The sequence below is a fragment of the Pleurodeles waltl genome, chromosome 9, assembly GCF_031143425.1.
Source record: "Pleurodeles waltl isolate 20211129_DDA chromosome 9, aPleWal1.hap1.20221129, whole genome shotgun sequence".
NCBI lineage: Eukaryota > Metazoa > Chordata > Amphibia > Caudata > Salamandridae > Pleurodeles > Pleurodeles waltl.
The window spans coordinates 895,148,561-895,166,507 of record NC_090448.1 but is presented as its reverse complement, the minus strand read 5'-3'; the positions used below and the strand labels follow the sequence as shown (position 1 = coordinate 895,166,507).

The window sequence follows — 17,947 nt, the reverse complement described above, 5'->3', positions numbered from 1 at the left end:
GGGGGTGCTCGCCCATTGGGGGGAGCGCTAGCGCTCCCCCCGGGGGCCCATAGCCAGACGAGGTGGTCTCGTCCTCAGCACCGGACAACCGGTGCCAAGAACGAGACCACCTCGTCCGGGGCAACCAAGGGGTTAAAGACATACAATCAATACAACAGTGAGAGTACATGAAAGCCGTGTTCCATGGAAAGGAAACCTGCTCTTAACAAATTCACAAACAATAAATGTTCAATATAAGATCACATTACAGTTGGATGCAGCAAAGTAAACAACAAACCAATGAACCCCTCAGCTACCTTGGACGTAACAGTTACGTCCTGGGCAGCACTGCTCGGGTGCCCAGGACGTAACCGTTACGTCCTGCACCCTGCCCTCGGGGGACGCGTTAGCTCTCCCCCCTGAGGGGCCCCCTCCCATCCCTCCAGGGAAGGGCTGGAAGGGGAATCGCTTCCCCTTCTACCCCCGCCCCCATCTAATGAAATCAGCGTGCGATCATGCGCTGACATCATTAGAGGCCATCTGACGCGCTGGAAGCCATGCGCTTCCAGCGCATCGAGGGAGAAGAAGGTAAGTTTCTTCTCAGGCCAGCGGGAGATTGCTAAAAAAAGAGGCATCAGGGCAAAGGAGAGGCTTTTCCTTTCCCTCGATGTCCCTTTCAGCATTCCTGCTGCCCTATTGCGATGCGATCGGGCAGCAGGAATGCCCACTATACACCATGGATTTTTGTTTTTATGTGTGCGTGTGGTTTGTGTGGGGGGTGACCCCTTGGGCAAGGAGGGCAATATATTTTATGCCATTTCTGCCTCCCATGGGGGCAGATCGGCCTATTTATTTTAGGCCCATCTGCCCCAAAGGCGCCTGGGATTTTTTTGTTTTTTTTTGGTTTTGTGTGGATGGCAGCCCCTTAGGCAAGGGAATCAGCGTAGTACTGGTCGGCCTAGTTGTTTTAGGGCTACCTGCCACCAAGGGGGGCAGAGAACACTAGACAGCAGGGAAAATTTCTAAATGTTTGGTGGTGGGGTGTTTGTCAAATGACGAAGTATTTGCTTTTGTGATTATAACAGTTTAGGTTTCCTTTTTGTTCTAGGTTGCATGTTTTAGGTAAGTAAAAACAATTTACTCCAAAGGAGTATTGTTGCTATGCATGAATGACGTTTCTAGGTGGTGTACTAAATAGAGGAATGTGTGTGAAATTGTCCTTAAGTTTGTGCACAATTATATTTGTGTTGTCTTATGTCTAGTTTGGTTTTCTTTTTTCTTTTTAGTGGGATATCATTGGTGATTGCTGTGTCTGTGCAGAACAGTTGCTGGTGAGTCTAACTTTTTCAGGCAAGTGAGTGGTATAGTTTTTGAGTACATAACTCTTTTGATAAAGCCACACTTTGTTTATTACTTATTTTAGACAGTGCTGGTTGTTGTTTGCACATTTGTCAAGTTACACTTCTTAGAAAGGATCATGGCTAGCCGCAGAGTGACCGCTCAGCAGGTTGTTCGCATGCTTTTTGAGTCATCTCCTGACCATGATTATGAGACTGGCTCTGCATCTGAGGCAGAGGAGGAACTGAGAGATTCTAGCAGTGAGTTTTCTGTCCAAGAGGAATCTTCTGATGAGGAAGCCACTCTCAGTGCAGATGAAGGGCCTGTTTTAGAGGAGGACACTGATGTGCCAATAGTGCAGCAGCCTGGGGCTGAAAGGTCTTCCATTGGAAGACCTGACACCTGGGTTGCCCCAAACATAGAGCAGCCACAGTTGCCTACCTTTACGAGTCTCAAGGGTGTAGAGTAAATACAGAAAACATTTTGCCTGTCAACTTCTTTGAGTTGTTTATGGATGATATATTTTTGGAAGAGATTGGTGAGCAGACTAATTTGTATGTGGAGCAGTATTTGAGGGACAACGCTGCCAGACTTAGGCCTCAGTCTAGAGCTACCCAGTGGATTCCCACAAATCTGGAAGAGGTGAAAAAGTTCTTTGGTTTGACTTTTTTGATTGGGGTGATAAGGAAGCCGTCACTGGCTTCTTATTGGTCTACTAGTCCCTTGATGGCAATGGCTATGTTGCCTACAACCATGGCTCGTAATCGGTATTTGCTTCTTCTTCATATGCTGCATTTTGTTGACAATACTTTAGCCTTGCCACAAGATCACTCTGATTGTGACCGTCGATTTAAGATTAGGCCTGTCCTTGATCATTTTGTAGACTGTTTTTCAGAGGTGTATGTTCCAGGCAAAGAAATAAGGGTGGACGAGTCTTTGGTCCTGTTCAAAGGGCCTTTGGTTTTTAAGCAGTACATTCCTACCAAGAGGGCACGGTATGGAATTAAATTGTATATGCTATCTGAAAGTAGTACAGGACATGTTTATAATTTTAGGGCCTACACTGGTAGGGATTCCAGTATTGTGCCTCTCCCCCCCCTCCCCAAACCCCCCCTGAACCTCTCCCCAAACCCCCCCCCCCAGGTGTCTGCCAAGTTTTGGAGTTAGTGAGAAAACTGTGTGGGAACTTGGTAGGCGAATGTTTAACAAAGGTCACCATTTGTACGTAGATACCTTATACAATGGAGTGCAGTTGTTCAAGGAATTGTTCAGAGTGGACACTGATGCTTGTGGCACAATCCGTTCTAACCGGAAAGGTTATCCAAGGGAGCTTGTCTGTAAAAAACCTGAGAGGGGACAGTGCACTGCCTTGCGCAATAATGAGCTGCTAGTACTTCCCCTGTGACTGTTTGGGGTCAGGTTGCGGAAGTGCAGAAACCTGCGTGCATTTTGGACTAAAATAAGCATATGGGTGGTGTTGATAGAGTAGATCAGAGGTTGGAACCTTACACTGCTCTTCGTAAGTCTTACGTGTGGTATAAAAACTTGCCCATACATTTGTTTTATTTGGTGTGTACGGTGTGCATGGGGTGATGCTTTGATGGAGGTGTGCGTGGAGTGGCGCTGGGCTGCCAGCCAAACGCTAATCCACACACTCCCATCAGCTGGTGTGATTGCTTTATCAGGCATGCGGGCGTATGAAAGTGATGGGCCCTTAAATGGCGCTGTCTGTTGATGCGAGTGTTGTAATGTGCTGGGCCCGTGGCTGGCGGTGTGAATGGTCTTGTGCATGTCATGAATGAAAGGCGTGTGAATGAACTGTAAAGTGGTTCGTGCCGTGTCGCGGCTTTACAGCTCACAAGCTGTGAGTCATTGGTTCTGTTTTTCGGCCTTTCAGTTATCAACAGTGCATTTTATTTTAGTGAAATCTCTTGTTAATCAAATTTGAACTACTGAACCATCAGTCACCCTCATGGCAAATCCAACCAGTATGTGTGGTAACAATGGCAAAACCTGCTCCGCTGTAATAAGGTGTTGCAGTACACCCATGACGCGCTAGGTGTCTCGGGTTGGACACCAATGATGAACGCTGGACTGTCTAGTTTTCAAAAATGTCTGGGTTTGGTAGGTTTCCCTAGATGAGAGCCACACCTGGGGCGATAAACACAGGTAAACCACTCCCTCCCACCCCCGGTAGTTTTGTAATAGATCATTTTGATGTCACTGTGTTTTGGGGCATTTCCTGTCGCGGGCACTAGGCCAACCCACACAAGGGAGGTACAATTTTTATCAGGAGACTTGGGGGAACGCTGGGTGGGAGGAAATTTGTGGCTCCTCTTAGATTCCAGAACTTTCCATCACCGAAATGTGCGGAAAAAGTGTTGTTCTGGATTCTGGGTAACAGAACCTGGTGAGAGCCCCACAAGTCACCCATTCTGAATTCCCCTAAGTGTCTAGTTTTTAGAAATGTCCAAGTTTGGTAGGTTTTCCTAGGTGCCGGCTGAGCTAGAGGCCATAATCCACATCTAGGCACTTTGCAAAAAAACAGGTCAGTTTTCTTTGGGAAAATGTAATATGTCGACGTTGTGTTTTGGAGTATTTTCTGCCACGAGCAATAACCCTACCCACACAAGTGAGGTACCCTTTTTATCGGGAGACTTGGGGGAACTCTGGTTGGAGGGCAATTTGTGGCTCCTCTTAGATCCCAGAACTTTCCATCACCAAAATGTGAGGAAAATGTGTTTTTTTGCCAAATTGAGGTTTGCAAAGGATTCTGGGTAACAGCACCTGGTGAGAGCCCCACAAGTCACCCCATTCTGAATAACCCTGGGTGTCTAGTTTTTAGAAATGTCCAGGTTTGGTAGGTTTTCCTAGGTGCCGGCTGAACTAAAGGCCAAAATCCAAAGCTAGGCACTTCGCAAAAAACAGGTCAGTTTTCTTTCGGAAAATGTGATGTTTCCAAATAGTTTTTTGGGGCATTTACTGTTGCAGGCACTAGGCCTACCCACACAAGAGAGGTAGCCTTTTTATTGGTAGTTGGGGGGAACGCTGGGTTGAAGGAAATTTGGGGCTCCTCCTTCATTCCAAAACTTTCCATCACCAAAATATAAGGAAAAAGTGGCTTTTTTGCCAAATTTTGAGGTTTGGAAAGGATTCTGGGAATAGAACACGGTGAGAGCCCCACAAGTCACCCTATTCTGAATTCCCCTAGGTGTCTAATTTTCAGAAATGTCCAAGTTTGCTAGGTTTTCCTAGGTGCCGGCCGAGCTAGAGACCAAAATCCACTGCTAGGCACTTTGCAAAAAACAGGTCAGTTTTCTTTGAGAAAATGTGATGTGTCCATGTTGCGTTTCCTGTCACAGGCATTAGGCCTACCCATACAAGAAAGGAACATGTTGATCAGGAGACTTGGGGGAACACAGAATAGCAGAACAAGGGTTATTGTTTCTTGTCTCGCTCTACATTTTTTCCTGCCAAATGTAAGCCAGTGTGTAAAATTGATGTGTTTGAGAAATGCCCTGTAATTCACACATGCTTGGGTGGGGATCCTGGAATTCAGAGATGGGCAAATACCTACTGATTCACAACACCATATCTAGTGCCCATTTTGGAACTACAAAGGTTTCCTTGATACCTATTTTTGACTCTTTATATTTTACCAAATAATATACTGTATACCCAGTACACATTGAAAAAACATTGTAAGATGCACCTCATTTATTGGCTCTGGGTACCTAGGGTTCTTGATGAACCTACAAGCACAATATATCCCCACAACCAGAAGAGTCCAGCAGACCTAACGGTATATTACTTTTAAAAATCTGACATGGCAGGAAAAAGTTATAGAAGGAAACGTTGACAGAAATGGCTCTTTTTTCACCTCAATTATTTTAGCTGTTATTTTCTGTAGGAAAAACTTGTGGAATCTACACAAATGACCCTTTGCTGGATTCAGAAGTTTGTCTACTTTTCAGAAATGTTTAGCTTCCCAGGATCCAGCATTAGTTTCACACCCATTTCTGTCATTAACTAGACGTAGGCTAAAAACACAAAAAATTGTAAAAATGTGGTACGTCCCAGTAAAATGCCAAAATTGTGTTGATAAATGTGGTTTCCCGATTCAAGTCTGCCTGCTCCTGAAAGCTGGGAAGATGGTGATTTTAGCACCGCAAATGTTTTGTTGATGCCATTTTCAGGAAAGAAACCACAAGCCTTCTTCTGCAGCCCTTTTTCCGATTTTTTTTTTTTACAAAACTACATTTTTGCTGTATTTTGGCTAATTTCTTGGTGGCCTCCGGGGGAACCAAAACAACTCTGGGTACCTCTAGAATCCCTACGATTTTGGGAAAAAAGGACGTAAATTTGACGTGGGTAGCTTATGTGGACAAAACGTTATGAGGGCCTAAGCGTGAACTGCCCCCAAATAGCCAAAAAAGGCCTGCCACCTGAGGGGGAAAAGGCCGGGCAGCGAAGGGGCTAATGAAGCCACATTCAAGGCCTGCATCTCCCATGAACAGCTAGTTGTGAAAATCCAACAATTGCATACTAACACTCACCTTGAAGGTGGAATATAGAGTCGCCCCACCCCAAAAAACAATGTGAGTATTTCACTTCAGAAGTTTTAGGGTCGATAATGTCCTTTATGCTGCAGCAAATGTAGTTGATACTTATGAGAGATCTAAACATAAGGTTTTTTAATGACACTATGGTCCCTCCAGCAACCTCATTCCATACAGGAAGAATGAATTAGGATTTCATCTATCGGACAACTTTTTCCCATATTATAGAGGGCGTATCCTATAATGGATTATATCACATTAGGCTCAAAACAGGAAAGTAAATGCACGGGAAGTAGACTGGTCAGAACATACAATTATATTTTTGGAAGTGAACGCCAAGTTATCAAAAGTTAGAAGTAAATCATTGCACTCATTGGCTATATAATTCATACACATTCCACCCGGAAAGGCTTGAAGAATGTCTAGAAATGTTTAAAAAGTGCATCTATACCGTCATGAATAACGATGAATCTGGTAGACCAGTTAGTATAATAATGATCTTACTTCCGAGGAGGGCCAATTTAGGGTCAAGACTGCCTCTGTTTCAACACAAGATAAAATTGCACGAAACAGACCTCAATAGGAACCATTTACATAGTTGGTGGTTATTTTGGAACCTAGTGATAGTGATTGAGCATCCCTGTATGCATACCGCTGATTTATGGGCCAGGAGTGAAACCTTGCTCAGCTATACCTACACACACACACACACCATTTAACCCAGCATGTGCCATGCCTTCTCTATACGCGAAGTGTTTTCCTACAAACATCTCTTTCAGTGCTCCTGAAGCCCATTTAACCCAATTCATGTTTCTTGTTTTATTCAGTGCAAGTGTGAAAGGTTAGGTGTCATTTATTTCTAATCATAGACAGTACTGGAGTACCTTTAATATTTAAGTAGGTACAAGGCAATGAAAACCCTTAACATTGCATTTTTGAACAATGTGGCACCAACTCTATACAATCTCACTAGCAATGTTTGAGTTGCCAACATGCTGCTGAAAATATCTCCCATCAGCAGGACTCGAATATGATGCTTTGCTAATTTTCCATGCAGAACCCTGATAATTCAATATTTTTTCACAAACACATACAGAAACCCACTTTGCAGCAGACCAGTGTGATAATTTCTTACACACTGACTTCCCTTAACTTGGTCCTAATATGGATTTTTGCAAACTGGCTTTCGATGCAAGACTGTGCAACAATCCAAACGAGACAATTTAAACATTGACTATATGGATAATTTATAACGAAGTAGTCATGATCCAGACCTGTGTCTCTGTGCTCCAGATTTTGCATAATGATTTGCAGGAAGGCGTGGCAGTAGGAATGAATGGACAGGGTCTCATCTTGTAGAATAGTCAAAAAGGAATAAGCTGCGGTTAACTGCATGTCCACTCCCGCAAGATGTAGGACCTCCTATAGAGTCAGAAAGAAAAAACATGTTTTACATGGTTGATCAATGCATTAGAACCACATGTTATGCAGTAGAAAATAAAGATTAACTGTTCGTTTTATATGGTCGGCTCAACAGGGCATCTGTTATTAGACAATTATGTGCAGGAGCAGCTCATGGGGCTTTGTTGGGGCGGGGTGGCGCAGCGCGGGGGAGGGTGGGGTGAAAGGGGTCTTGCAGTAGTGAAAAACAAATATAAGCAGTTTTGACTGCTAGGGCTATGTAAAATTTAAAAGTACATGTTCAACTTTTTAAATAAGCTGCACCTTGCCTTACGGGCTATTTAGGGCCTACCTTAGTGGTGGCATATGTATTAAAAAGCAAGGTTTAGGCTTGGCAAAATGGTTATTTTGCCAAGTTAAATTGTAAATTTGAAACTGCACACAGGACGAGGGTAACATACACAAACTACCAGGGTATTAGTTGAGGGGGTTCGATCCCACCTCATATAGCAATCAAAATCCTGGTCAGGTTGGATGAGCAATAATGTGAAAATACAATATAAGAAAAATCCAAATCCAATTTAGGAAAATAGAGTAAATATTAATAAATAAAAACAGCATCAGAGCAACAAAAATCCAATCGGTAGAACTGAAGATATGAATTTTTACATTTTGAATTACAAAAGCACCACCAAAACAAAGAGTCAACCGCAGTTATCTCACTAGACCAAATTGAAGTCATAAGTTATGGTTGAGCACGATGGGTCGCAGATCAAATACAGGAAACAGGTTGTTCAGGTACAACGTCTTAGAAACATTTATGTAGAAAAAGTAGTTGCTGACTGCAAGCAGGATCCAAAGCTCGGCTCAACAATGGCAGGCCACTGAAGAGCAGGGTGGCAGTGGGGGTTGTTGACAAAGGCAGGAAAGCGCTGAGCAGATGAATTCCGAAGATTGTGCCCAGGAAGGATGCGTCAGTCCTGATGAAGCCCTCTACATTCAGACTTAGAAATGTTTTGGGAAATCAGATTGCCTACACTGGGGCAAACCAGAAAGTTGAGGTCAACTGGCAATTTGATGTTGATTGCTGTGACTTCGATAATAATTCAGGTAATTGTCAGTTCTCTAGATAGAAAGTTGGCAAAAGATTTTTAAGACCCACCTGTTGGAGTTTTGAGAACAGGACGCCTACACTCTAACACCACCCAGCGAAAGTGGACCTGGGGGTGGAGGGGTCAACAGTGGAGTGATAGGACTCACTCCAACAGAGGCCAGCAGCAGGGTCCAGGGCAGGTCCAGTTGGAACTGGTTTAGGATTGGTCAGGTGGGCAGATGTAGAGAACAAGGCCTCTGGAAGCTTGTTGTGCCCCTGTAGTTCAAACAGGAAAGCAGCCAACTGACCCATTAAGTCACTTCTAGGTTCCGGGGTTCAAGGCAAGCAGTTTCAATCTTTTGTGAGGTTCAGACAGCAGGCCAGTCTTTCTTCTGAACTTCACAGATCCAGGATTGTTCTGAGGAGGGTAGTGGAGATGTTGCATGTATGATCAATGCCAGCCCTTGAGATAAACTCCTGGTCACCCCTTAAACAATGGGGAAAAGGTTCCCAGGGACCACCCTATCCACTTCTCCAGCACTTCCTATGTTTTATTGTAAACTATGCCACAGTATGCTCTTTCCCTAAATCAAACATGGCAGGACCTTTCTTCCCCTGGGTAGAATTCCATGTGCCCACCCCAAAGGGGTGGGCTCCCTTGTGGTTACTTCAAAACAGTCCAGGACAGGTTCCTCTCCCACTAGGTTTGAGGCATTGTTATCCTAGAAGTAAGAAGGTAGACAGGTCTGTGTGTGTACTACATCTGTCAGTGCTTGTGGAGGCATCAGCTGAAGCTCAAGATTTGCCGAGCACAGCCCCCAGGCCATCCTGCTCAAGGAAGAAAAACACCTCCTTACACTCAAATCTTTTGTCCACTGTGTGGAATCATTGCAAATCTCACCACAGAGGTGCCATCAGTAGTCATGTGACAGTGGACATTAGCAGACAGGTCCTTTTGGCTTTAGGCACGAAAATGGCAACTTTATAAAATCATTGTTTCTAAAATAATAATATAAAATCCAATTTGACCATAAAGTTGGATGTTAATTGACTAATAAAATGAATCCTGGACTTGTTTTTCTAGCTGCTTCCAATCTGAAAGCAAGCACTATACATTGTTATATGGTAGGTGTTAGAAATGGGGTCTTTGGTTGACAGTCAGGTTACCCCCTGTTCAAGCAAGGACCCTCACTCTAGTTAGGATAAAAGAGGATCACCCTCAGCTAACCCCTGCTTACCCCCTTGGTAGCTTGGCAGAGCAGTAGGCTTAACCTCAGAGTGCTGGGCGTAAAGTATTTGTACCAACACACACAGCAACTTAATGAAAACACTACAAAATGACACAACACCAGTTTAGAAAAATAGGAAATATTTATCTAGACAAAACAAGACCAAAACGACAAAAATCCAACATACACAAGTCAAGTTATGATTTTTAAAAGGTTTAAAAATAAAAAGAGTCTTTAGGTAGTTGTAACAACACACTAGCGCTGCTAGCGTGTAAATGTACCTGGTTTGCGTCAAAAATAACCCCGCACGGGCGGTGTGCGTCGAAAATAACCCTGCACGGTTATATGCGTCGAAAACAGCTCGGCACGGCGATGCGCGTCGAAAAAGCCAGCCACGCGACGGTCCGAAAGTCCCGCGGCGCAGGTTGCGATCTCTCAGCCTTCGTCAGCGATGCTGCGCGTCGTTTCTCCTGCTCCGGGCGTCGATTCTCCGGTCGCGTTTCCTGCGGCGTCGTTTCTCAGCTGCGGAGCCGGCGTCGCGTCGTTTTCTCAGCCGCGATCGGATTCGCGTCGATCTTTTCTCCGCACGGCGCTCGGTGCGTGTATTTTTGTCCTTAGGCTGCCAGCCTCTCCTTTCAGGGTCCCAGGAACTGGAAGGGCACCACAGAGCAGAGTAGGGGTCTCTCCAGAGACTCCAGGTGCTGGCAGGAAGAAGTCTTTGCTATCCCTGAGACTTCAACAACAGGAGGCAAGCTCTACATCAAGCCCTTGGAGATTTCTTCTTCAAGATGGAAGGCACACAAAGTCCAGTCTTTGCCCTCTTACTCTGGCAGAAGCAGCACTGCAGGAAAGCTCCACAAAGCACAGTCACAGGCAGGGCAGCACGTTTTCCTCAGCTATCAGCTCTTCTCCAGGCAGAGGTTCCTCTTGGTTCCAGAAGTGTTTCTAAAGTTTGTAAGTTTGGGTGCCCTTCTTATACCCATTTTAGTCTTTGAAGTCACCTTCCTTCAAAGGGGACTCACACCTTCTTGCGAAATCCTGCCTTGCTCAGGCAAGGCCTCAGACACACACCAGGGGGCTGGAGACAGCATTGTCAGAGGCAGGCACAGTCCTTTCAGATGAGAGTGACCACTCCACCCCTCCCTCCTAGCAGAGATGGCTAATCAGGAATGCAGATCACACCCCAGCTCCCTTTGTGTCACTGTCTGGTGTGAGGTGAAAAACAACCCAACTGTCAACTGACCCAGACAGGGAATCCACAAACAAGGCAGAGTCACAGAATGGTTTAAGCAAGAAAATGCTCACTTTCTAAAAGTGGCATTTCCAAACTCACAATCTTAAAATCAACCTTACTAAAAGATGTATTTTTAAATTGTGAGTTCAGGGATCCCAAACTCCACATGTCCATCTACTCTCTAGGGGAATCTACACTTTAATCATATTTAAAGGTAGCCCCCATATTATCCTATGAGAGAGACAGACCTTGCAACAGTGAAAACGAAATTGGCAGTATTTCACTGTTAGGACATATAAACCACATTACTATATGTCCTACCTTATCCATACACTGCACCCTGCCCTTGGGGCTACCTAGGGCCTACCTTAGGGGTGCCTTACATGTAAGGAAAGGGAAGGTTTAGGCCTGGCAAGTGGGTACACTTGCCAAGTCGAATTTACAGTGTAAGAATACACATACAGACACTGCAGTGGCAGGTCTGAGACATGATTACAGAGCTACTTATGTGGGTGGCACAACCAGTGCTGCAGGCCCACTAGTAGCATTTGATTTACAGGCCCTGGCACCTCTAGTGCACCTTACTAGGGACTTACTAGTAAATCAAATATGCCAATCATGGATAAACCACTTACATACAATTTAAACAGGAGAGCATATGCACTTTAGCACTGGTAAAGTGCTCAGAGTTGAAAAGCCAACAGCAACATGTCAGAAAAATATAGGAGGCAGGAGGCAAAAAAGTCTGGGGATGACCCTGCAAAAGCAAAAGTCCAACACGACCCCCTACCAGCCTAAAGCCAGGGGAGAACAATCAATACCTTGATGTACTTCCCTGATTGGGGCGATAGAACAGGGACCCAGGCCCACAACAGCAGGGGCATGTTCCAGTTCTACGCCTTCCTGACTCCAGTTGGATCCCTCTGTCCATACTCTCAGGGCCCACTAAGCTAACCCATGGGGAACCCTTCTCCACATCTACAGACACCATCTGTGCAACACCTAACTTTACTTTGCTCACAGATGTATTGCAATGGGCAGATAGTACCACCAGGGCCAACACAGTGGTGTTGCCCACTCCACCCCCGGGGTGTGACTCTCGTCCTCCCCCCCCCAGGGGCAACTCTGTCCACCAGGACAGCAAGCCACAGTGGCCCCAGACAACTGTCAGGGATGAGAGCCCGACCTCAGGCCTCTCTAACCACTGTGACTGTGGAGAGTGGGGGGTGGTAGCCCCAGGTGCCTGGCACCCTTTGACCACTCTCTTTTCCACCAGGTCAGGGATGACAACCTGACCCTGGTCCTCCCCTCTGGGGCTCTGTACCCTCCCTGCAGAAGCGGCACCCCCAGAGTCAAAAACTGTCAGGGTGCTTGTAGAAGCAGTCCTGCACAATTCTTCCATCAGTGCAGGGATGTTAACCTGCAACTGATCCTCCAACCTGGGGTCTGTACCTTCAGGTTGGACCAGGGCCAGGGGTGAGGCTTCCCTCCCCCTGCCCTCTCTTCTGGGGTCCTGAACCACCCAACTAGGAGCGGCCCCCCCAGAAGACAACATGGTAGGGGCACTGTTAGCAGTAGCCCCTTCCTCCAGGTCAGGGGGGACACCCTTAACCTGGCCTCCCAATCCAGGGTCTGTACCCACAGACTGGATCACTGCCTGGCAAACCAGGACTTCTTGGGGGGCATACCCACCCCCTACCAGGTCAGAGTTTACCCTCTGAACCTGGTCATCCAACCCAGGGTCACCACCCTGCGGTTGAACCACTGCCTGGCACACCAGGACTTCCTTGGGAGCACACGTACTCCCCATCAGGTCAGAGTTTACCCCGTGAACCTGATCATCCAACCCAGAGTCACCATCCTGCGGTTGAATCATTGCCTGGCGCACCAGGACTTCCTGGGGGGCACACCTACCCCCCACAAGGGAAACACTTTCCCCAAGGGCCATACAAGAGTCTGGCTGGCGCAGGTCTCCTGACCTCTGCCCATCTGACAGAGTCGGGATTCCCCCCAACCCAGAAATGGTCTCACCAAGGTCATTCATGGGGGGCTCTGCTCTCAGAGCTGACCCCTGACCCTCCAGGTTCTCCACTGGGGTCCGCAACCCCCTCTCAACCCTCTGTCTGGACTTCTGCAACCCCTCACTAGGAGTGGTACTGCCAGACACCAGAACTGGTGGGACGCTGGCTACAGCCGCCCCCCCAAGTTCTCCTGACACTGTGGGGTCTCCCTCAACAGATGGCCCTATGGTACAGGCTAGGCTCCCCTCCTGGGGTTCCCGCAGGGAACCCTCCAGGACCTGGGACCGGATCTCGGGCACCTTGGGCCTCAACCCATCCCCATTCCCTCTCCTCTGAGACTGGACATGGGGTCCCTCACCCATCCCACTACACTGGGACCTACCTGGGACACTACAATCCTTCCCTACCTCACCTGGTTGGGAACTACCTAGACCACTCCTCTCAGGAGCACCCCCAAATGCCTCTTCAGACTCTCTGGTACTCACCCAGAAGTCTGCCTCCATTGTAAGCTCCCTGGGGTCAGAGAACTCACACTCCACCTGGTGTTGGCATAGCTCTGGAAAATAAGGACTAGACATCTGCTCTCCAGCAATTACATCACTCAGCCCCTCACATGAATTAACCAAAGTACCCTTCACCCAACCATCCAGTGACTCTGCTTTGACAAAGCACCCCACATCACCCTCCTGAGACTGGTGAGACAGTACCTGACTGTCCCTGACACTCAACCCACACTCTTCTGGGATGTCTTCACACTCCATAACCAGGACTTCTACTTGGGGGGAACCCCTCTCCCTGTCACTCTCACCTAGAGTCAGTAGAGTGTCCCTCCCACCAGTAGGAATATGACTCCCCATGCCAGTTCCCCAATCTACCTCAGAGACCCTGTGCATCACTGGAGCTACCTCATACCCCTGAACCTCCTGGCGTGTGTTAACTCCCTCCTTCAAGTAGGGCACCACCTCTCTGGGCATGTGCACTTCTGCAGCATCACTGGATATACAATTGTTGCTGCCACCATTCCAGCTGGACTCAGCCCTCATGACTTCCAGCTCTTTCAATTTAAGCTCGTAAGCATAAATCATTTTTTTAATCTCTAAGTCCCTCCTCCTTTCTGCCAGGACTAAGGCTCTCTTCTCCTCGACCCTCTTAAGCTCTTCCAGACTCCGGATTCGAGCTAGGAGCCTATCATCTCTTTCTGTTCCCTCCTCAGGGCCACTGCCCTCCTCTTTGGAGTAGTCCTCCTCCTCAGAGTAGTTATCCTCCTCAGACTCATTTGGTGGTGTTGCCTGACAACGTTTCAATTCATCCTGAAACAGGGCTGACTCAAGATCCTCCCTTCTGGATTCCTTGTTCACAGCCAGTCCCCTTTCCATGCAGAATGCTTTAAGCTGCCACTTTTTATACATAGATAGGTGCCAGAAATTGACTTCCATTTCTGCAAAGGCTTCACAACCAAAAACCAAAGTCCAAAAATATTAGCAATACTTCCAGGAGGACATCAGAGAACAAAAAGCAGAATCACAAGACAAGTAGTATGTGGTCACGTAGTGGTCTGAGATCAAAAACAGTAGTGTACACTCAATTACTGTATGTCAAGTACAAATACAAGTCCAAATCCCGACCGCTGGTCACCAATGTTAGAAATGGGGTCTTTGGTTGACAGTCAGGTTACCCCCTGTTCAAGCAAGGACCCTCACTCTAGTTAGGATAAAAGAGGATCACCCTCAGCTAACCCCTGCTTACCCCCTTGGTAGCTTGGCAGAGCAGTAGGCTTAACCTCAGAGTGCTGGGCGTAAAGTATTTGTACCAACACACACAGCAACTTAATGAAAACACTACAAAATGACACAACACCAGTTTAGAAAAATAGGAAATATTTATCTAGACAAAACAAGACCAAAACGACAAAAATCCAACATACACAAGTCAAGTTATGATTTTTAAAAGGTTTAAAAATAAAAAGAGTCTTTAGGTAGTTGTAACAACACACTAGCGCTGCTAGCGTGTAAATGTACCTGGTTTGCGTCAAAAATAACCCCGCACGGGCGGTGTGCGTCAAAAATAACCCTGCACGGTTATATGCGTCGAAAACAGCTCGGCACGGCGATGCGCGTCGAAAAAGCCAGCCACGCGACGGTCCGAAAGTCCCGCGGCGCAGGTTGCGATCTCTCAGCCTTCGTCAGCGATGCTGCGCGTCGTTTCTCCTGCTCCGGGCGTCGATTCTCCGGTCGCGTTTCCTGCGGCGTCGTTTCTCAGCTGCGGAGCCGGCGTCGCGTCGTTTTCTCAGCCGCGATCGGATTCGCGTCGATCTTTTCTCCGCACGGCGCTCGGTGCGTGTATTTTTGTCCTTAGGCTGCCAGCCTCTCCTTTCAGGGTCCCAGGAACTGGAAGGGCACCACAGAGCAGAGTAGGGGTCTCTCCAGAGACTCCAGGTGCTGGCAGGAAGAAGTCTTTGCTATCCCTGAGACTTCAACAACAGGAGGCAAGCTCTACATCAAGCCCTTGGAGATTTCTTCTTCAAGATGGAAGGCACACAAAGTCCAGTCTTTGCCCTCTTACTCTGGCAGAAGCAGCACTGCAGGAAAGCTCCACAAAGCACAGTCACAGGCAGGGCAGCACGTTTTCCTCAGCTATCAGCTCTTCTCCAGGCAGAGGTTCCTCTTGGTTCCAGAAGTGTTTCTAAAGTTTGTAAGTTTGGGTGCCCTTCTTATACCCATTTTAGTCTTTGAAGTCACCTTCCTTCAAAGGGGACTCACACCTTCTTGCGAAATCCTGCCTTGCTCAGGCAAGGCCTCAGACACACACCAGGGGGCTGGAGACAGCATTGTCAGAGGCAGGCACAGTCCTTTCAGATGAGAGTGACCACTCCACCCCTCCCTCCTAGCAGAGATGGCTAATCAGGAATGCAGATCACACCCCAGCTCCCTTTGTGTCACTGTCTGGTGTGAGGTGAAAAACAACCCAACTGTCAACTGACCCAGACAGGGAATCCACAAACAAGGCAGAGTCACAGAATGGTTTAAGCAAGAAAATGCTCACTTTCTAAAAGTGGCATTTCCAAACTCACAATCTTAAAATCAACCTTACTAAAAGATGTATTTTTAAATTGTGAGTTCAGGGATCCCAAACTCCACATGTCCATCTACTCTCTAGGGGAATCTACACTTTAATCATATTTAAAGGTAGCCCCCATATTATCCTATGAGAGAGACAGACCTTGCAACAGTGAAAACGAAATTGGCAGTATTTCACTGTTAGGACATATAAACCACATTACTATATGTCCTACCTTATCCATACACTGCACCCTGCCCTTGGGGCTACCTAGGGCCTACCTTAGGGGTGCCTTACATGTAAGGAAAGGGAAGGTTTAGGCCTGGCAAGTGGGTACACTTGCCAAGTCGAATTTACAGTGTAAGAATACACATACAGACACTGCAGTGGCAGGTCTGAGACATGATTACAGAGCTACTTATGTGGGTGGCACAACCAGTGCTGCAGGCCCACTAGTAGCATTTGATTTACAGGCCCTGGCACCTCTAGTGCACCTTACTAGGGACTTACTAGTAAATCAAATATGCCAATCATGGATAAACCACTTACATACAATTTAAACAGGAGAGCATATGCACTTTAGCACTGGTAAAGTGCTCAGAGTTGAAAAGCCAACAGCAACATGTCAGAAAAATATAGGAGGCAGGAGGCAAAAAAGTCTGGGGATGACCCTGCAAAAGCAAAAGTCCAACAGTAGGCCAGTGTTTTCCTATGGGAGAGTAGGTCTTGCCTTCATGAGAAAGAACTTTAGGGGGCGGGGGGTTTCATTGCCAGGACATGTAAAACATTCAATATACATGTCTTAATTTTTTAAAACCATGCACCCTGGCGCATTTTATGGCCTACCTTAAGGATGACTTATAAATATTAACAAGCATTTGCGATGCAATGGGTCTCACATTTGCACGAGTTAGAGCTATTAACGTTGTAAACTCCTAACCAGACTTTTCGTGCCACATAACTTGAAAATCAGAAGTAAAACAGTTTCACATAAGTGAGCTGATTCACAGCGCCACAGCCGCGATGAGCATCAGCGATAGGGAGAGACACAAAAGGAAAAAGAAGTTTGCTTGAAGTCAAACTTATCGTCAAAAGTGAATTAGTCATGTAACAGGGGCGATGGCCAAGGCGGTAACAAACCCTCCCCAAGAAGGGACAAAAGCAAACCATTTACCGATGTCATCAAAGGATTTTTGAAGGGCAAACCCACAAACGAGTGATATTGATGGGCGTGAGGTGGCTGTTGTTACAAGCCCAGATACATACCAACACGTCGGAAAAGCAGCGCATGTGCGCTGCTATGCTCGACTTAAAAAGGAAGGTTAACCCCTTCAAAAAGTTTATTTTGCCAAGTCAGAATAGCAGTTTAACACTGCACATCCAGGCTGCAGTGGCAGGCATGGGCACATGCTTCACAGTGCTACTTTAGTGGGTGGCACAGTGAGTGCTGCAGGCCACTAGCAGCATTTAATATACAGGCCCTGGGTACACACCGTATCGTACACTAGGGGCGAATAAGTAAATTAAATGTGCCAGTCAGAGGTATGCCAATTTACACATGTTGAGAGAGGACAAGCACCATACCACTAGGGCCCTGTGAATAGCAGGACGCAGTCCAGTCTATTTACGGGAGCTCTCAGGCCGGATGTAGATGGCCTGGGAGGGGATAGGTGGCTTGCTGGGCGGGGGTGGGACATGGCAAAAGTATAAAAGGGGAGGGTGGAGAGGGACCTGCCTCTTTCAGCGCCAGCATTCGTCACGCTGCGTGGAAGTTGGACGCTCACCGGCCCTGCAGTAAGAAAGCTTGCACGCAAGTTTTCAAGGGGTGAGAAAGGAGAAGTAGGATGGGGATGGTGAACGGGGACAGCTTCTTTGCCAGTTTAGGGCAGGAATGCTTGGTACGGGCAGTGGATGGGGGGGGGTGGAGAGTCAGATGCGGGCTTGTCCACCCTTCCAGGGGAGGGGAGAAAGAAGCAGAGGAAGGATGACAGACGGTGGGAGGTGAGAGTCAGGCAAGGGGCAAAAGGGGAAAGGGA

The 17,947-nt window shown here is 47.0% G+C and overlaps 1 protein-coding gene across 2 annotated transcripts in view; it reads right to left on the bottom strand.

The window, feature by feature from the left end:
• The window catches only part of PPP4R4 (protein phosphatase 4 regulatory subunit 4), a 1,510,494-nt gene that overhangs the window by 1,131,200 nt on the left and 361,347 nt on the right, over positions 1-17,947 (bottom strand). For both annotated transcript variants that reach the window (XM_069208239.1, XM_069208238.1), the window contains exon 4: positions 7,151-7,298. In XM_069208239.1, coding sequence (XP_069064340.1) covers positions 7,151-7,298 — 148 coding nt within the window. The remainder of the gene's footprint in view (positions 1-7,150; positions 7,299-17,947) is intronic.